The 21,387-nt window shown below is 38.4% G+C and overlaps 1 protein-coding gene across 1 annotated transcript; it reads right to left on the bottom strand.

Moving 5' to 3' along the window:
• Positions 1-390: 390 nt before the first annotated feature.
• LOC130014104 (mucin-2-like) lies at positions 391-19,777 on the bottom strand. Its single transcript, XM_056102990.1, has 14 exons — positions 19,523-19,777; positions 15,650-15,855; positions 14,496-14,573; positions 13,113-13,251; positions 11,927-12,014; positions 11,257-11,332; positions 10,400-10,483; positions 9,311-9,462; positions 8,494-8,655; positions 7,555-7,716; positions 5,900-6,032; positions 4,844-4,966; positions 3,842-3,896; positions 391-3,123 (listed from the first exon to the last, which is right to left on the bottom strand). Exons 1-14 carry the CDS (start codon positions 19,605-19,607, stop codon positions 1,448-1,450), a joined length of 3,219 nt encoding a protein of 1,072 aa, XP_055958965.1. The 5' UTR covers positions 19,608-19,777; the 3' UTR covers positions 391-1,447.
• Positions 19,778-21,387: the final 1,610 nt, after the last annotated feature.

Genomic DNA, 21,387 nt, shown 5'->3' with positions numbered 1-21,387 from the left:
ATTCATGCGCTAGTTATGCTTACTGAGCATATCAGACAAAAAGGCGTCTACAGCGCCCTGTGTTCACAGGCGGTCACCCATCCAAGTACTAACCGGGCCCGAAGCTGCTTAACTTCAGTGATTGGACGAGAACTGGCCCCGATTTCACAAAACAGTCTCAGGCTTAAGTTAAGAATGTACTCAAAATTGTTCGCATTATTTTAACTAAATTATTATAGCCCTTTATAATAATTTGTTTTAATCATCAATAAGAAACTATGTGCACATTTTTTGTGTTTAGTAAATTTTAATTAAATCCTGAGATTGTTTTGTGAACTCGGGGCCTGGTGTTCTGGACGTGGTATGGCCACAGACAAAAGCAAAAGCAACAAAGAAAAATATCACAGAACATCTAGTAGTTATCCTTTATTTTGAATTCAGATAGATCAGTAAAATAACATACGGATAAGTCGAAAAATGATATAAAAACAAAAATATAAAAACAAAAATAAACAGAATATAATGATATACGGATATGTCGGACCTACTTTATTTCGAATTCAGATTGACCATTAAAATAACATACGGATAAGTCGAAAACAAATGAACAGAATATAATGATATATGGATATGTCGAACCTACTCTATGTCGAATTCAGATTGATCTGTAAAATAACATACGGATAAGTCGAAACATGATATACAAAACAAAAGAATAAAACAAAAATGAACAGAATATAATAATATACGGATATTATTACCTACATGTAGTTGTTATCAAATGAAATGAAATATATACTTTGAATATACTTATACTGTTGATATTCGAACTGTGGTTTAATGGTCGAGTGCGAGACATTAAGTAATATTATATTGATATTGCACGAGTGCGCAAACACGAGGGCTATATCTATATATTACGCAATGTCTTGCACGAGACACTTAACCAACTTAAAATACAGACACTATCCAGCACGTGCATTTCAATTAAATTCGTCATGCGAGTCCAATATATCAAATAGTATAGATAATATGCGCTTGGGACATTGCCTGTACCATTCTTTGAAATAATGGTACGCCAACATCAAAGGATGACGTCACATATTATTTTAATTGAGTAATACACAAAGTAATACATAGAATATACACGAATCTATAATGCTGAATTGAACAAATTGAATATAGTTTTCACTGCATAATTGTGTGTGTGGGGTGGGTGGGGGGGCATACGAATGGAAAGTAAGAAATTTCAAAACATTTATATACTGCTTTAATTTTGGAATAAAATCTCACAGGTTTTAAATTTGACAGCAGGGATAAGGGATGCCATATCAAAATCTTACCAATTGGTCTTAGTTTGGGTACTGCTAAATTTGGCGTTGCTTTAAAGAAAAAAAAAGACGTAGACGAAATTGACCATCTGAACAGATGCTACTAGAAGTATTGGGTTTTATATGATCGTACATATTTACCACGTTTGTGTATATTTCGTTGACAATTGCCCTTTGGTGGGGATATTTCTGGGGATGCTTCTGCCGGCAGCCAGCTGTCCTTTTGTCGGGATGTTTCCCCTGGCAGCCAGCTGTCCTTTTGTCGGGATGTTTCCCCTGGCAGCTAATTCACCTTTAGTCGGGATGTGCTTGCGGGCGTTTAATTCTCCTTTAGTAGGGATATGTCTTGGAGTGACACTTGGTTTCGTGGTTGTTCTAGGGGCTTTTGTACGAATGCTCGTAATAGGTGATGTTGTTGTCGGACCTGTAGTGGGTGATGTTGTTGGCGATGTTGTGGGTGATGTAGAAGGTGATGTTGCTGGACTTGTGGAAGGTGATGTTGTACGTGATGTCGTTGGGCTTGTCGTGGGCGATGTTGTTTGTGATGTAGTAGGACTTGTAGTTTGTGATGTAGTAGGACTTGTAGTGGGTGATGTTGCTGGACTGGTAGCAGGAGATGTTGTAGGACTGGTAGTGGGTGATGTTGTAGGACTTGTAGTTGGTGATGTAGTAGGAGTTGTAGTAGGTGATGTTGTCGGGCTTGTAGTGGGTGATGTTGTTGGCGATGTTGTGGGTGATGTTGTAGGACTTGTGGTGAGTGATGTTGTTGGACTTGTGGTAGATGATGTTGTACCGTATGTCGTTGGGTTTGTCGTGGGCGATGTTGTTGGACTTGTAGTTGGTGATGTAGTAGGACTCGTAGTTTGTGATGTAGTAGGACTTGTAGTTTGTGATGTAGTAGGACTCGTAGTTTGTGATGTAGTAGGACTTGTAGTTTGTGATGTAGTAGGACTTGTAGTGGGTGATGTTGTAGGACTGGTAGTGGGTGATGTTGTAGGACTTGTAGTTGGTGATGTAGTAGGACTAGTAGTAGGTGATGTTGTAGCACTTGTAGTGGGTGGTGTTGTCGGACTTGTAGTTGGGGATGTTGTCGGGCTTGTAGTTGGTGATGTTGTTGGACTTGTAGTAGGTGATGTTGTAGGACTGGTAGTGGGTGATGTTGTAGGACTTGTAGTTGGTGATGTAGTAGGACTGGTAGTGGGTGATGTTGTAGGACTTGTAGTTGGTGATGTAGTAGGACTAGTAGTAGGTGATGTTGTAGCACTTGTAGTGGGTGATGTTGTCGGACTTGTAGTTGGGGATGTTGTCGGGCTTGTAGTTGGTGATGTTGTTGGACTTGTAGTAGGTGATGTTGTAGGACTGGTAGTGGGTGATGTTGTAGGACTTGTAGTTGGTGATGTAGTATGACTAGTAGTAGGTGATGTTGTAGCACTTGTAGTGGGTGATGTTGTAGCACTTGTAGTTGGGGATGTTGTCGGGCTTGTAGTTGGTGATGTTGTTGGACTTGTAGTAGGTGATGTTGTAGGACTTGTAGTAGGTGATGTTGTAGGACTTGTAGTTGGTGATGGTGTTGGACTATCGGCAGGGGAAATAGACGGTGACGCACTCAACGACGTGAAGTCGGATATACTTGGCGACGAAACCTCGGATGTACTATGTGAAAATGTGGTTGATGTGGTTGATATGGTCGTTGGTTTTATTCGTGGTGTATCCTTACATGTTGCACAGCAATCCATCACACGATTTAGTGGATATGTTCCACAACTTTGAGGACTACAAGTTTCACCGTGTTTGTTTCCTTGTGGACAATCGACTGAAAGAAAAACATATTATATTAGTTTTTTTTCTATTTATACTTCCATTAAAAAGATCAGTACTACGGTAAACCGGTAATAATGTAAAAAATTCGCTAGTATCTAATTTATCATTCTCGGTGTACTTGTGGGTTTCGCGTACGAGATATGATATGGGTAACCTCAGGGAAGTCTTAGCTTATTGGCATGCTGGACACACAAGGATCTGGTCCCCACGCTGGCCTATGTATGATGTGACTTGCTGCATTGTTTTAATGGTTAAACGCTAATAGGAGGGTGGAGTGGTCGAATGGTTAACGCGTGCGCGCTGGGTCAGAAGGTCCTTCATTGAGTCAAGTGGCGTGGTTTTGATTCACCGCTTGTAGCCGACACGGAGTAGGTCGCCTGCCCAACCTTGTGGGGGCTTTTTTTCGGGTCCCCGTTTCCTCCCACTGCTAACGACCCCTGCGTTCAAGCGAATTATTTAAATAAAATTGAACAATATGTTAGTCCCGAAATGAACTAGTTTGTGTCGACCATTTACATTTTTATTCCTGTGAGTGGTTTTGTAGGTGGGGGCCCGTGTGCACTGCTTTTGGCTTGAGTCCTATAAAGCCTTTTACCCTTTCATGGACATCATATCGTGTCTCACATATACTCGATTTTGACGGCTTCGTCCACAGGACAGTGTGTTTTAATACTGGTTAGTATAGGTGTCTGTAAGAAAAGGGGTCTTACCAGCTGGGGTTGTTGGTGCTGATGGGTTGCTAATACACTTGCCTTTAAAACACCACTGTAACATGAAATTAATCAAATTCGTTATTAAATAGAGGGAGGGGATAACTTAGACAAATAAATGTCTTGGCCCGTCTCTATCTCTGAGTACAGTTCTGTGTGATGCGTGACGTAACGTTGGTTTAACAATGTAAACTTCTCAAACAAACTGGAAATGGAACCTGCTGTTCTAAATTCAATTCCCCGGTTGTTCGTGACAAGGAGTAGGGTCGCCTGTCCAACCTCGTCGGTTTTCTCTGGGTCCTCCGTTTACCTCCCACTGCTAAAAACCCCTACGCGCAAGCGAATTATGGAAATAAAATTGAACCATTGGTTAGTCCCAAAATGACCTAGTTTGTGTCGAATGGACATTAATCTCTGTATGGTTTATGTCCGTCATTATTAGACCAGTCAACGCAGAAAAGTGGGACGCTAACCCCATTTCAATTTCATTTCAGTACTGACACTTGTTACTTTGAAGGCGGTAATCCTCCCCTCACCGCGTCTCTAAAGCAGAGTTTTCTCAACTTATATTCCAACACCACATACGACCCACTTGGTATGACGATTCTTGTCATTGTGATAAAACAGATTGATGAAAACTAATTATTTAACTATTTTCTTCTAAATAAAATACATTTTGGTGATACTTATCAGATAATACAGAGTGTAGAAATGTTTCATAGGACATGGTAGCCACGAAGGCTCAGCGAGGAAGATGTTGGCTTGTCGACCTGGAAGTCTCCTGTTCGATCCTTGTGTTGACCGAGGCAAGTCATCATTATTTCCCGGGTTGCAGGATGTGGCATGAAAGTTAAAGAACCTCTGACAGTTCGAATTCCATATACGAGAAAGCCATAGTGCCACTATCTGGGCAAAATGTCCCTCAAAATACACTGTATGGCGTATAACCAGTCAGTGCAGAGCAGTAGAACGTTAAACCAAAAATGAATTTAATAGTGTTACCTTTCTGTTACCACATGTAGTGAATTCAGTGAAGACAATGGCAGTGCAGGCGTATATGACGGGATTATAACAATACCCTTGATAACACATCTTATCGAAGTTCATTTCATTCATGTAGGATCCCTGTAACCAATATACATATGATTTATCGACAGGAGGATTTACCCAATACTACCCAATACTAACTAAATACTAACTGAATACTACCCAATACAACCCAATACTAACTAAATACTAACAAATACTACCCAATACCACCCAATACCACATAAAACCACCCAATACTAACTAAATACGGCCACATACTGCCTCATAAATGTGAAAAAATTATCTGAATATTTGAATTATACAAGGATAAATTGAAATATTTCGTGGAATTACTGGGTAAATTGTCCTGTCCTTAATTTATTGATAATTTTATGGCCTGTGTCAGCAGATTGCGCAATCCCATACTATATATGCGATATTGCATTTACGTCGATATGTAATACGCTTTATATCGCCAAATGAACAGTTCCCGGGTTCACCAAGCATTCTCAGATGTTATTCAACTTTCAATCACTGTTTATGAGAAATATCTTTGATCCAGAAACACAAAACTTTGTACACAGTTTCTTATTGATGTATTTGATACGTTAAAACAACAAAAATTTCACAAAGGGCTATATTTTAGATAAGGCGATTAATTTTGAGTAAATTCTTAACTTAAATCTGAGAATGCTTTGTGAATTCGGGCCAGTCTGGTTTTGTACTGTCAGTGGTGCAGGACGACGAATCTTGAAGGGTCCGCAATTTCTCTGGAGGCGGGTAGGGTTATCTTGAGGGCACATAATCTCCCAGGATTGTACCGGTTTCGTTTAATCCGCCTCGATTTCAGTCCACTAAAGAGATCACTGCCACAATTTTCCCAGGGTTTTGGGCCTTACATAACAGGATACAGTGACTTTAATAGACATTATAGCTCTGAGGGTCTGAAATGGTAGATATGTGCTAACACTTGAGACCCCGTTCCATCGATTCTACTGATCTTCAGTTTAAATTGCTATATGTACTTACCCTACAGAAATAAGACAATTCGCCAAATTCCAAACGGCACTGTGCATCGGCATCAAGCAATTGACCAGGTATTTGTACCCCAAAAACGCTGTCACCGCTGTATCTGTTTTCTCGAGTACACAATATAGGACTTCTACATATCAATAATAAAAATGAACAATATAAAATGTACATAGACTTTCTTTTAATTACATTGAGCGAAATCGGGTTGATGACGAAACACATCCTTATTGTTACAAATGTTCGCTATATTAGAGAGTGAGGGGGGGGGGGTGTAGTTGGGTTTAAAGTCCATTCGACACAAACTAGGTCATTCCGGGATATGGTTCAATTTTATGTCATAAATTCACTTGCACGTAGGGGTCTTTAGCAGTGGGGGGGGGGGGCGGAAAAACCCCTCGAGGTTGGACAAGCGGGGAATCGAAATTATACCACTTGACTCCATAAAAGATCTTATACCGCTATATTAAATGGGTGCGTCTCTAATTAAAAGGGGGGGGGGGTCACGGTGGCTAAGTGGGTAAGACGATGGCTCGCTAGCCTGGAGGTCTCGTGTTCGATCCCTGCATTGGCCGAGAAAGTTCATCGTGATTTCCCGACTTGGTTTCCGCTTGTCAGTGATGTAGGGCGGAGGGTCTGACAAGTACAGCTGACTAGTCATTCGGATGATATAGAAAACCGAGGTTCCGTGTGTACATTGGCGGAATGTAAAAAATCCCTTGGAAGCTGGAAATCGATATAAGAGTAAGCTATCGTGCCGCTGCCTGGGCAAAATTCTCCTTATAGCACACTGTATGGCGTATCCCCGACAATAAGTCGTTAAACCACATTTCATTTCATTTCATTTATAAAACAAGACTTATTGTATGCCAGGTTGATTTGTGCTCACCACTAGCTTCCTCTGTCGTCATAATGTTCAGGTTAGATGAATTTGGAGAGATGTTTTTTGACAAATGTTTTGCAAGATTTGTTTTTGGAAATTTGTTGTTCGAGATTTATTTTTCGTTGTAAATGTAATTTTTTTTGATTTTCTAAAATAAATTTGATCTTTACATTAAAATAAATTTGATCTTTACATTGGTATTTATATTAAAATAAATTTTGTCTTTATATTAAAATAAATTTTTATCTTTATATTAAAATAAATTTTTATCTTTATATTAAAATAGATTTTTATCTTTATATTAAAAAAAATGTTATCTTTTGACATTTGACAAATCTGATGAAAAATGTCTGATTTGTAAAACAAATATTGATTTAAGGATACAAAAGTAAATTATAAGATACAAAAGTAAATTATAAGATACAAATGTAAATTATAAGATACAAAAGTAAATTATAAGATACAAATGTAAGTTATAAGATACAAATGTAAGTTATAAGATACAAATGTAAATTATAAGATATAACTGTCAATTTTAAGATACAAATGTCGAAACACAACAACATTTATGAAGAATTAAGAACATTGAATGGAGAGCTGTTTGGTATTCCATAGGCGAGAAATATAAACATATTTTGATTTTGTGTATATTGATCAGGTACTTTCAATTCCAAATTTCACGTTACGTTTGATCAGGCCGAATATAAAATTCGCAATAAACCTGTCAAAAGTTAACAAAATGAGAATTTAAACGAAAACGATATGTATTTACCCGAACAAGAATCTTTTCATTGCGTTAATGGAACAGGACGAAAATCCGTAACTTCTTTGAGCATCTAATTGGTTTGCAGTTGGTATTTCCATATAGCGAGTCATGACGTAATTTTCATTAGTACAAGTTACACCAGCTTCTCCGTCATACGTTGCACCAATGCTGAGGGCATATAAAAAAAAGATAACAATGCTCCGGGATGAGTATAACTGTTCGGGAATGATAAAGTCAATGAGTATAAATGTTCTAGAATTATAGGGTCAATGAGCATAACTGTTCCAGAATGATAAAGTCAATGAGTATAAATGTTCTAGAATGATAAGTTCAATGAGTATAACTGTTCCAGACTGATTGTATAATTGTATAACTTTATAACTTCTCCGGAATAAGGTCATTGGTATTGCATAAGAATGATAAAAGAATGATAAGGTCAATCAACGAGTCTTAACTGTCACGGAATGATAAGGTCATTGGTACTGCATAAGAATGATAAGGTCAATCAGCGAGTCTTAACTGTCACGGAATGATAAGGTCATTGGTATTGCATAAAAATGATAAGGCCAATCAATGAGTCTTAACTGTCACGGAATGATAAGGTCATTGGTATTGCATAAGAATGATAAGGCCAATCAATGAGTCTTAACTGTCACGGAATGATGAGATCAGTGTATAGCTGCTCCAGAATGATAAAGTCAATGGTATTGCAGGAGAATGATAAAGTCAATGAGTTTTGTAGATAATTATTGCCTAAGAAGTGCGTAATGCATGATCATGGTAAGGTCGGTGAGGGCTGCTACCCTAGCATGGTAAGATGTACGAGGACTGTTAACCAATGGGTATCGCACGGGAATGATAACGACAATGACTATATCGACCTAGAAATGGCTTGTTAAATGATATTGATATTCATGAAATGGAAGGGTGAAACGATTTACTTACACATAACCAATTTGCTGAGCAGCAGCATGTCCAGTAATATAAGCTGATATGTGATTCTCAACGATGGATACAGATTTGATATTCGGCTTTGTTACTTGACACAAACCTTTGAAATAAGATTGACCTATACAACGTACATCTCCATTCAGAGTCAAGTCGTACCTAGATGAAATTATAACAAGCAATTAAACAAACGCTATTAGACGCTTCGCAGACCATCCCATGCCAATTTGCTATATTAGGGGTTAAGGGAAGGGGCTCATATAGCTTTTGGTGTCCACCACAATGCAGAAATCATGTAGATGAAATGGAGGTTTCAAAGTTATTGACACGCAACTGCCATATCTGTTCTGGCAGATAACTTAACTTAAGGTCACTATATTGCAATCCTTTGCCCACAACAGAGTTGTTTCCCTTGGTATATTCGGATAAAAGGAGAGACGGAGCGCCAGAGAAAGATGGAGCGAGAGAATTTTTGTATATCTCCAGCCCACTTGATGTAAAAAATTTAGCTCATGTGGCCCTTGAATTGAAATGAGTTTGCCACCCTTGGGTTAGATGATTATACTTATTGACTCATAATATTTGCAGCAATTCAACAAAATTTTACAAGTCGTTTTCTGAAATCTTGTTGAAAGGTTGCAGTTTGATAAACATAGTGACTCAACCGAATGTTCTTCTCAACCTATGCTGCGATTTGAACCTTTCTAGTCCAGTGACCAGGGCTCGGGTGACCTGTTCACACATCTATCGTAACTATCGAGAGAGAGAGAGAGAGAGAGAGAGAGAGAGAGAGAGGACCAATAGTGATACTCACCCAGTGAAGAACATATAGTGATCGGTAGGTCTGAAGGTATAATTACCGACTGGATATCCAAGCCAATCAGAACATTTAGTTAAAGATGTGTCCGCATCAACCTGGCCTTTAGTAGTTTTAATCGTCTCTGTAAAGGTACAATGTGTGCGATCCTGAAAGATACCCAGTAAAGATGTTAATATGTCGTGGGTGGTTGGGTTATCGAGATGGCGACCGTATGTGCTTTAGACAACAGGGTCCTAGGCTGTCTGTCAACCATTCAGGGTTCAGATACCAAGCTTGAGTAACCTCGTGGGTTTTCTCCGGGTCCTCCGGTTTCCTCCCACTGCTAAAGACACCTACGCGCAAGCGAATTATTGAAATAAAATTGAACCAGGTGTTAGTCCCGAAATGACCTAGTTTGTGTCGACTGGACGTTAAACCCATTTCTCTCTCCAAGCTTGAGTGTGGCAAGGAATTTCTGATCGATTCCCGTGGGTTGTCTCCCTTAATTCGATTGACTCTAGTCCAAGCCGGGTATTATCTACCATTGACATTTTGGTTTCCTTTTCTTAAAGATGCATTATATAAGATTTAGATAAAGAGTAATAAAAAAAAAATCTGGATTATCATTTTTTTAATTAAATTATTATATAGTGAGCGTGTTCCAATCCGTTCAAAATCACAATCATGCGATGGTGTACAGAGTTCATTATGAGTTGATGTGAATAAATGTCTAAATAATAGTTTATAAAACATTTGAAGCCAAAGGAGATACCAGTAATAGACAGATGCAGCTCTTACATAAATTTAAAACAATCAAGTTGCGCATGGATTTTTAGGTGAAAGATTCGATAATGTGCATTAAATTCCGACCAAACAGAATGAAATGAAATAAAATGGTGTTTGGCGTCCTACTGCTCTGCCCCGACTAGGCTAATGAAGACGGATATATGTCATATAGTGTACTTTGATGGAAATGTGTACACGATACCTCGGTTTTTCGTACCATCCGAACGACTAGACATATGTCCTTGTCAGCCCCCCCCCCCCCGCCTTGCACACTCCAGAAAAATCAGACCAAACAGCTTTTTAATGAAATTTACTCACCATAATAATGATCAACTCAGTAACAACTATATTTATTCGGAAGTACAAGGTCCTGGCTTTGAGAGACTCAAATCTGCATTGTATCTGAAAACAAAAGAAATGACAATTTTACCAAAATAAATGAAATAATCAGCTTTATTTTGAATGCATTATTATGTGACACAATACGTTTTAGTTGGTCTTGTACAAGCGATGTGTATGCTTAGGATTTTAAAATTACCTGATATCATTTGAGTTAATTCTGCTATTTAGCGCGTTCCAGGTGATTAAAACACAGATCATATTTCGTTTCGTTTTTTTATAGTTTAAAATTTCTTTTTACCTGTCTTTACTACACTAGGATCTGAAAGAGTTCTTATATAACCCGCATTCTGATTGATGTGAGGTATTAGCCAATGAGGATCGGTAATCAAATGTCTGATGTCATAAGGTGAAAAGCCACTCGCATTACCCCTAACGCGACCTCCTACTACAACCGTAGTGGACGCCATCGAAAGTACAAAAAAAAAAACGAAACGAAATTAGATCTGTATTTAAATCAGATTGTAGCGCGATATATAATTTTATGCCATTCTGGGCCGTAACTAGCTCAGAGAAACGAGGGTGACGGGAGTGCTGTAAAATTGACGGACAATGTATGTCTAGGGTGGTTTGACACCCCTGATCTAACCCGTGTTCTTGTTGATATGTAGCAAGTATTACGAGTCAATTAATATATATAATAATATTATCTGACCTGTGTTGTTATTGAAATGTAGCAATAAGCGTAAGTCAATTAATATATAATAATATTATATGTTTTTATTGAAATGTCGCAGGTATTATGAGTCAATTAATATATAGTAATATTATCTAACCTGTGTTCTTGTAAAGGTGTAATGAAGGATCATAGCTTGTGTAGCCGCCACCTCTGTTTCATATTCAGCTAAATACCTGAAAATATTTAAATTGTCAAACTGAAAACATTGGTTATTAGACCATTGCTCCATGGATTGGGGAGTTGGATGGCTAAATGGTTAGCGTGTGCGCGCTGTATCATAAAGTCTGTCCTTGAGTCAACTGACGTGGTTTCTCATCCTCGGTTGAACGTGACAAGGAGTAAGGTCGGCTGTGGGTTTTCTCCTGATCCTTCGGTTTCCTCCTACTTCTAAAGACCCCTACGCGGAAGCGAATTATTTAAATAAAATTGAACCATATGTTAGTCCCAAAATGACCTAGTTTGTGTCGAGTGGACGTTAAATCTCATTTCCCGCTCTCTCCCCTTAATCTGAAGGCATCTCCCGCTTAGAATCGGAAAGTGTGGGTGGGGGGGGCGAATACGTCTCTGTATCTAACCACTGCCTTGGGTCTCACCACAGTTACTGATCTTCACGATATTTTCCTTCTTAATTGTAGGTAGTCAATTTTTCCATATCGTCATCCAGGTTCCCGGGTTCGCCCGCCCCCCTCCCTCCAAAATGTTATGACCAATCCACACCCTTGACTACAACTACAGCTTTTACTACTACTACACAGAAAAACACTTACTTGGCATAGATCGCACAGTCAGCAATGAAGGTTATTTCGATATAATGAGTTGAAAATGTAACACCCCTCTTTACTCTGTCTTTTAACTCTGTGGAATCCATGCAAATAAAAAAAAGGATCAATACATTTAATATTAGCTTTGACTTGTGAAACAATCTGTTACAAACCAGTTCCATGAAGCCTCTTGGGTGGATATTATTTAATGAAAAATCTTGATAAGTATACCATCAGATCAAATTGTTTTATATTATTAAAACCCCCTAGATGGGTATACCATCAGATCAAATTGTTTGATATTATTAAAACCCCCTAGATGGGTATACCATCAGATCAAATTGTTTTATATTAATTAAACCCCTATATGGGTGTACCATTATATCAAATTGTTGGATATTATTTAAACCCCTTTATGGGTGTACCATTATATCAAATTGTTGGATATTATTAAAACCCCCTTTATGGGTGTACCATTATATCAAATTGTTGGATATTATTAAAACCCCCTTGATGGATGTACCATTAGATCAAATTGTTGGATATTATTAAAGCACCTTAATGTGTGTACTATAAGATTATATTTGTTTGGTATAAGTATGACCCCCATTCCTAGAGTATTCCATACTGAAGAAAGGCAGAAACATAAATTTGATAAAAAGTTATTCCATGCAGAACATAATGTTGGCTGATGTTAAAGGAGCTAAATCGCTAATATTTGGGACCTAGAAATTGAGAAAAATGGGTCGCAACACATATAATAATGTAATATGAATGTATATAAACTGATTTACATATTCAATCTTTTCTGTTTTTACTATTTCTAATTAGTTATGTTCGGTGAAATACGCCAGAAGTCTCATGTGAATGGCAATCTTTAGCGTCTGTTTTTTCCAGTCTACACCGATGGTATTTATTGCGCATGCTCTCCAGAAAAGAATATAGCGTCACCATTTGACATGACTTGTGGAATATGTCTAGTCCTGTTCTTTGAGTCCCTAGTTCCAAATGGCGCTGAAACGCATTATGGTAAAATGTTTATTTTGTCTTGAATATTGGATATCAGAAGCCCATCTTTTCAATGTAAGATCACAAGACCAATGTTGATTTGAATTGACAAATAATTCGTGTTTTAAATGTCGAAGATTTTTGATGATATTGAGTAAGACACTTAGCTACTTTAAGATTTTACCTCTATGAACGAAATCGGTGTTAATATCAAACGCATCGGAGGAGATAACTTCATGCATATTTTCACCAGAAGTGTGTCGTTTAGTACGACTAGCTGGCGCCATATTAATCATTTGTCCACCATGATTAAGACTTCCCTCCTGAAATTAAACAGAAAGTATTTTATAACTTTTAAAATATGAAATGAAATGGGGTTTAACGTCCTATTGTTCTGCTCCCACGAGGCTAATGAAGACGGGCATACGCCATACAGTGTGCTATGAGGGAATTATATCCCGGACAGCGGCACTCCGACCTACCCTTACATCGAATTCCAACTGCAGACGGGACCTCGGTTTTTCGTCCCATCTGAACGACTAGACAGCTGTCTTTGTCAGACCCTTCGTCCTGCTCCCCCATTTAAAGCATACTTATTAAAAACTTACAAATACACGAAATCGCGTATAAAAATACTAAACCAATCAATGTGGAATTGTCCAAATAACGATTATGCCGTCGTACTGTAATGAACAGAAACCACGCCTTCAAATTAAGGAACACGCGTAATATTTATGAAATGATAACTACGGTAATACTTACCAAATGATAACTGACAGGGTAAACACACGCCTTCTGATTAAGGGGAGAGGAGAAATGGGGTTTAACTTCCACTCGACACAAACTAGGTCATTTGGGGACTAACATATTATGGTTCAATTTTATTTCAATAATTCACTTGCGCGTAGGAGTCTTTAGCAGTGGGGGGAAGGAAACCGGTGGACCCACAGAAACCAACGAGGTTGGACAGGGGACCCTACGCCTTGTCACGTACAACCGGGAATTCGAAACCACGCCAGGTGACTCAATAACAGACCTTACGAAATAGAGCGCGCAAGGGCTAACCATTTGGCCATTACCCCCCTCTCCCCCAATCTGATTAAACACAGATCTTAGTTCGTTTCGTTTTTATAGTTCAAAATTTCGTTTTACTTGTCTTTACTACACTAGGATCTGGAAGAGTTGTTATCATTGACGTTTTCTGAATGGTGTGAGGGCTTAGGCAATAAATCAGTCTGTTACGGTGAGCTTTAGGCGTGTTTTGCACGGAACTTTGGGTAACCCACTAGTAACATCAATGCTGATTTGTTAATCAAATGTCTGACGTTATAGGGTCAAAAGTCGCTCGTGTGACCTAGACGTGACCTATCGCTACAACCGGTCAGATCGTCATGTAGTGTAGACCATTGAAAGTGTAAAAAAAACCGAAACGAAATATAGATCTTTATTTTAAGCAGATTGCACCAAATGATAACTGACAAGGGAAGACACGCCTTCTAATTAAGGATCCCGCGCGAATTGGGCCCCGGGTGTGTGATGAGGTCATGATATTATTAGTAGTACTTACCAAATGATAATCGTTTGCTGTCGAACGTCTAATAATAAACGCAGCTCTTTTCTCTCGGTCTTCATACACAGCCTGGGTCTATCAAATACAATTAAAGATTGAAATAATTACTATAATTACTGTTTCACTACAAATGAAATGAAATGGGGTTTAATGTCCTACTATTCTGCTTCGAACTGGGATAATGAAGACGGGCATACGCCATACTATGAGGAAATTTTGCCCTGACAGCGGCACTATGGCCTACTCTTATATCGAATTCCATCTATCAAGGGATCTTTTACGTGCACGCCAATGTGTACACGGGATCTCGGTTTTTCATCCCATCCGAATGACTAGACAGCTGTCCTTGCCAGGCCCTCCGTCCTACATCACTGACTAGGGGGGAAACCATGCCGAAATATCAGGATGAACTTTCTCGGCCAACGCAGGGATCGATGTTTCACTACAAAGCAATTAGAGTAAATTTGTTGAATTTGGTATTCTTCTTCCGTTATGTAAAAATACATTTAACCAATGTGTAAAATAATACAGACTAGATACCGAATACTGGTGATATTTTGATTCTGTTTTCTTAAAGTGGCACTATGGAAGATTAGATATGAAATGAAATGGGGTTTAACATCCTACTGCTCTGATCCGACTGGGCTAATGATGACGGGGGAGTATTAGATAAAGAGCTGACAGTTTTCGCTATTAATAGTCACAAAAATAGATAATATAACGAGTATAATAATATGCTGAAAATCTCAGTCAAATTTCTTCACTCCCAGTCGACAAACACGTATTTTAATAACGGTGTAGCCTCGATTGTCATTATCCAGTTTTAGTGTTAATCAATAACGGCCGTTGAACCGTAGATCGGATTCAAATCTGTTCAAAATCGGACCCATCAGATGGCATCGAGGGTTGATTATGGTCTTGTCATGCTAATAAATGTCTAATTAATAGTTTATATAGCATTTAGGGTCTAAAAAAAAGTTCTGCAATAAGTTGGTTTAGCGCTTGAATAATATCAATTTAATTAAATGGTAAATGGTCCTTTTGAGTACATTTTACCGTGGGTAAAACCAGCTGAATTTAGTCGGGGTATTTACCCTGCACAATTAATTTCTATTGGTTTATTCAAAAGGTTTTATTTCTAAAACACTTACGTCCAATATCGAGTTCACTTGGGTCTTTTGTCCGTTGTCGAGAACGTAAGCATCTACCAATGGACTACGTTTGAGACGAAACTTGGAGACTGCATACTTCGAGGAGATTTCCACATCCATTTTTAATGGCATTTTGCCCACTTCCCTCTTTCCTCTCCCTCCATCTTGAAAGAGGCTTGCACCGGTTACTATCACATTTATAGCATCTGAAATGTAAAATTAATGATATATTGCTATAAGTTTTTTCAGGAAGAATTGCAATCTGATTAAAATACAGATCTATATTTCGTTTCGTTTGTTTATACTTTCGATGGCCTACACTACATGAAGATATATGACAAGTTGTACTATAAGGTCGTGTTAGGGGTCGTACGAGCGGCTTTTGACCGATGACGTCATTTTATTTCATCCCAATGCAAAGGTTACTCATTCTGCTATATGTAAGTGCCTTGCTATGATGTATCTGTGAATTAAACTACATCCACTTAGGGATTTTTTGCACAGATATAAACCCTTTAAAGTGCAATTCGAAAATCTGAATTCGTGAAAGATATAATTTTGCTTAGGTTGTAGACCGTTCTAATGTCATTCAATATTGTTTCCATAGTATAGCCATTCTTCAAGAATACCATTCATTTTCTCGACTTATTGATTATCCGCATCAAGCTACCATAGTATAAATTTATTTCAAGAGGGGCCAATAACCCGTGCTCTTCAACGACATGCGTGCATACACCCTCGTCTGCGCCTAGATCGTAAGATGCTTTTGTGTGAAAAAGAAATAAAAGTGTTATTGTCATTCAATATTTTCTCATGTAAATCGGCAAAGAAAAATCCAGTGATATTACGCATTTAGCAAATAAATTTATTTTTATTTTTCTTGTTGTAATGTTCATCCAAGCATACATTACAGGTTTGTCAATGAATATGTAACACAATCCATATCGGTAAGGTTGTAACATGCATTGAAATTGACAAGAACGAGTCCTTTTAAATATCTTTTGATAGGAATAGATTAACATAATGTTAAGCAAATATTAGTCAATTTCTTATTATTTGGGGCTTTGAGTGGGACGCTGGTTATACCTATCACCTATATGATAAGGCCATCTTCAAGTTTGTCAAAAGTCACGAGATGTAAACAGTAGCGCTAATCCCAACCCTAAACCTAACCCTGGAACTAGCCCTAATGCGTACCTAACCCTAACCTATAATCTCGCCAACAATCACGTGCTCTAACCAAACCTTATTTACATCTCAGCGACCTTGACGAAAATTGAGCTGGCCTTAACAAACAGATCTAGCCGTAAGACGCAAACTAGGAGGTCTAGGGTTCGATCCTGGTGTTAGCCGAGAAAGTTTCTCATGATTTTCTAGTCGTTCGGATGTGACACAAAACCGAGGTCCCTTGTATGCATTGGCGTGCACGTAAAAGATCCCTTGACAGCTGGAATTCGAAATATGAGTAGGCCGTAGCGCCGCTGTCTGCTCAAAATTCCCCCATAGTACATTAGATGAGGTATGCCCGACTTTTTATCCCAGTCGGTGCTGAAAAGCAGGGCATGGAAAACCGAGAGAGAGAGAGAGAGAGAGAGAGAGAGAGAGAGAGAAATGGAGTTTAACGTCCACTCGACACAAATTAGGTCATTTCGGGACTAACACATGGTGTCAATTTTATTTCAATAATTCGCTTGCGCGTAGGGTCTTTAGCGGTGGGAGGAAACCGGAGGACCCGGATAAAACCCACGAGGTTGGACAGGAGACCCTACTCCTTTTCACGTACAACCGGGGAATCGAAACCCCGTCAGTTGACTCAATGACAGATCGTATGATACAGCGCGCGCATGGAAAACCATTTTATTCCATTTCATAATGTAACAAGAATATTTGTCACATTTATATTAGTCCACCTTACGTTTGAGTGGTATACTTTACCGCCATTCAAGACCCGTGTGGCTCAGTGCATAAGGTGCTGGCGTACTAACCGGGAAGTTCCGGTTTAGCGCCCGTGATTATTGACGAGATTGTGGGTTTGGGTTAGAGCTAAGTCTAGTTCGAATGTTAGGGTTAGTTTACATACCGTGACCTTTGACCAAATCTGCAGTTGGTCTTAATATTTAGACCTAAACGGTTTGACCCCTGTGTTGACCGTGAAAGGTCATCGGGATACTTAATCCAGTTTCTCTCTATCCTGCGCCAGGTTTTGTACGGCAAGTTCCAATCGGATCACCATATTCCGTGGCATTTAGGAGAGTACATTTAATTTGCATTTGGTTTAAGTTCATTTGTAAATGTTTCACTATTCCTTTACATGGGAGTGGGGTTGGATTGCCGAATGGCTAGCACGTGCGCGCTTTATCATAAGGTCTGTCATTGAGTCAACTGGCGTGGTTTCGATTCAGCGGTTGTACGTGACAAGGAGTTGGATTGCCTGTCCAACCTCATGGGTTTTCTCCCGGTCCCCGGGCTTCCTCCCACTGTCAAAGACCCCTACGCGCAAGGGAATTATTGAAATAAAATTGAACCCCATGTTGGTATCGAAATGACCTAGTTGTGTCGAGTGAACGTTAAAACCCATCTTTCTCTCTCTCTCTCTCTCTCTCTCTCTCTCACACACACACACACATTGTGTTAATCTATTCCTCTCCCTCTCTCTCTCCCTCTCTCTCTCTCTCTCACTCACTCTCTCTCTCTCTCTCTCTCTCTCTCTCTCTCACACACATTATGTTAATCTATTCCTCTCCCTCTCTCTCTCACTCTCTCTCTCTCTCACACACACACATTATGTTAATCTATTCCCCTCCCTCTCTCTCTCACTCTCTCTCTCTCTCTCTCTCACACACACATTATGTTAATCTATTCCTCTCCCTCTCTCTCTCACTCTCTCTCTCTCTCTCACACACACACATTATGTTAATCTATTCCTCTCCCTCTCTCTCTCTCACTCTCTAATTGTTTCATGGAAGTGATTGCATCAAACGAACAAGGATTGAAATACGCGTTCAGAACCATCTCTCGTTGTTTTACTTGTTCAGTACTTTGTTCGTGAAGAAGCCGAATTGTTTAATTGAAACATCAAGCATTCAAAATCATATAAAGTTATATTTGTTTTACTTGTTCATTCTTCTGCCATGAAGAAACTGGATTGTTATTAAAATATCAAACATTCAAAAACCATATAAAACCATATTCAAAACCATATATTTGTTTTACTTGTTCATTCTTCGTCCATGAAGAAACTGGATTGTTATTAAAATATCAAACATTCAAAAACCATATAAAACCATATTCAAAACCATATATTTGTTTTACTTGTTCATTCTTCTGCCATGAAGAAACTGGATTGTTATTAAAATATCAAACATTCAAAAACCATATAAAACCATATTCAAAACCATATATTTGTTTTACTTGTTCATTCTTCGTCCGTGAAGAAACTGGATTTTTTTATTAAAACATAAAGCACTAAAACATAAAGACAAAACCCTCTCACAAAGTCCCACAAAAAGGGACCAAATTGCTAACCTACACAGGCAATTCTATGCGAGCAAAGTTTACGCCATGTTATGGGTGAAATATCGATCTGTCATCATTTTTATGGACCGGCAAAATGACAAGCCCCCACCCTACCTCTTTTCTGATAATACCATGCGGCGAATAGTTATGCGGTCACCAGATAGTTCTTGCAAAAATTCTTCGTACCTGGCGAGTGAATTTGAATAATTTTTGCAAGAACTGTGCGTGCAAAATTGCAATCAAAGCACGCCGTTTGGCATATATCCAACTTCATTAACCCAGTTGGAACAGAACAGTAGGACGTTAAACCCCATTTCGTTTCAGTTCATCATTATTTCTATATCAGATAAGCCTTACCTCCCGGTTGATGCAGAGTTCTTCCTTTAAAAGATGCCGTAAAGCAGACAGTAACGCACAATGAGAGAACAAGTATCCGATACATAATTCTAGCACAGACACTGTTTCACCGTAATATGCGCCTATAGAATTGTGCACAGTCCTAAACATCATTTGAATTTATATAGCCATAAATCGAATCGTATCGGTTTTTAATGGCTCCGTATTATTGAATTGCTGTGGGAATGTCTTGATCCAGTTTTTACACAGGTGTGGCTCCCACAATATATGTTCTATAAACGAAATATCGACTTTGACGTAACACATCCGAATATCCGATGGACTGTTTAATAGGCTCTAATATTTAAAGATGCATTATGTAAGATTTGGATAAAGTGCAGGCTGTTCTCAAAATTTGTTTCGACAATAGATAATGCAAAAGGAATATATTGAAAATTTCATTCAAATTACTTTATTTTGAACAAGGTTATCAATGGTTGTAGTTTTGACAAGATATGTGCATTGATCGTAGCCACCGTACTTATCATTCGAGTCTAAGCTTCGCTTCTCGATTTTTTAAATTAAATCATTTATTGGCTGAACCGCCCGAATCTATCAAAATATGTGGCATTCGATGGCATCGAGAGTTGATTATGATCTTGTCATATTAATAAATGTCTAATTAAAATAAGGTATAAGGCCCAAAGGAATACTTGCAAAAGGCAAATTTAACTCTTACGTAAAGTCTTTTTAAATAACCTTATTAAAACAGTTAAAGATACATTATGGGAGATAAGATAAAGAGATGGCAGTTCTCGCTATAATAGTTAAAAACTAGATAGTGTAAAGGTAAATTGATCCACTATGAGCCGAGAAAGGAGCGGGTGAAATTTTTGCATAGTCTCGAACATCATTACTAAAATCATGAATATAAACAGCATAGTCTCGATTATCCACTTTTTTTGATTTAATTATCAATAGCCGTTAGCGGCATATAGGAATCTAATCCAGCCAACATCGAAGGCAAGCCTTGACATCGAGAGTTTATTATGGTCTGGATAAGTTAATTAATGTCTAATTGATAATTTAGATAACATTTCAGGCCTAAAGAAAGACTTGTAATAAGCAGATTTTTCGACTTTCTGTTATGGGGTCCCCAGTATTTTTCGAAGATTCTAAATAGAATGGCAGTCTTTGGCGTCTGGTTATTCCATCTGCACCGATATTATTCTCTTGAGGGATATGTTTAGCCTCGTTCGTCGAGTCGTTTCATTACAATTGATGCTCCGATGCATTATGATACACGAATGGTAAAATGTTTATTTTGTCTTAAAAGTTTTTCTTAGTAAGATCACAATATGTGTTAACTCAGGTATCATTTAGTTACCTGTTCGGCCCTCAAAATTTATTCATTAGTAAAGTCTGATGTTTGAAACATAAATTATTAAATTTAAAGACCCAATTTATATAAAGTAAACAAATTAACTACAATGTGTTGAACCAATGAATCTGTCATTTTCTGGGGGAGGGAGGGGGTGTGGAGGGTGGGATGTTACCTCGTGTGCATTGCGTCATAAGGTTTGTTATCGAGTGGCTTGGTTTCGATTCCCAGTTTGTATGTGACAAGCAGTAGGGTCGACTGTCCAAACTCGTGGGTTTTCATCGGGTCTTCCGGTTTCCCCCCACAGCATCACCCCAAAGTGTACAACACAATGATGATCACGTTTGTGATAAAATCAATGGTACCCCTTAAAACTTGGTGAAGTATCCTATATATTATAATAATGTCAGCTGTTGTGATATCGCGATATCAATAAGTTAATAATTATGTCAAAATGGTGTGCTCGTTGCTATGATTTTACCCGCGCTATTATTGACCTTTATAG

Source organism: Patella vulgata, chromosome 1 (assembly GCF_932274485.2).
Source record: "Patella vulgata chromosome 1, xgPatVulg1.2, whole genome shotgun sequence".
In the NCBI taxonomy this organism is placed as follows: domain Eukaryota; kingdom Metazoa; phylum Mollusca; class Gastropoda; family Patellidae; genus Patella; species Patella vulgata.
Note: the sequence above shows the minus strand (reverse complement) of the source record. Positions and strands in the feature narration are given on the sequence as shown.

Coding starts and splice junctions, on each gene's coding strand:
- LOC130014104 (XM_056102990.1), bottom strand. CDS start 19,607: ATGTATCGGATACTTGTTCTCTCATTGTGCGTTACTGTCTGCTTTACG. Junction 6,033..7,554: donor ATGAAAAGATTCTTGTTCGG/GTAAATACATAT, acceptor ATTGATATGTAG/AAGTCCTATATTGTGTACTC. Junction 4,967..5,899: donor AATTGTCTTATTTCTGTAGG/GTAAGTACATAT, acceptor TATTGGTTACAG/GGATCCTACATGAATGAAAT.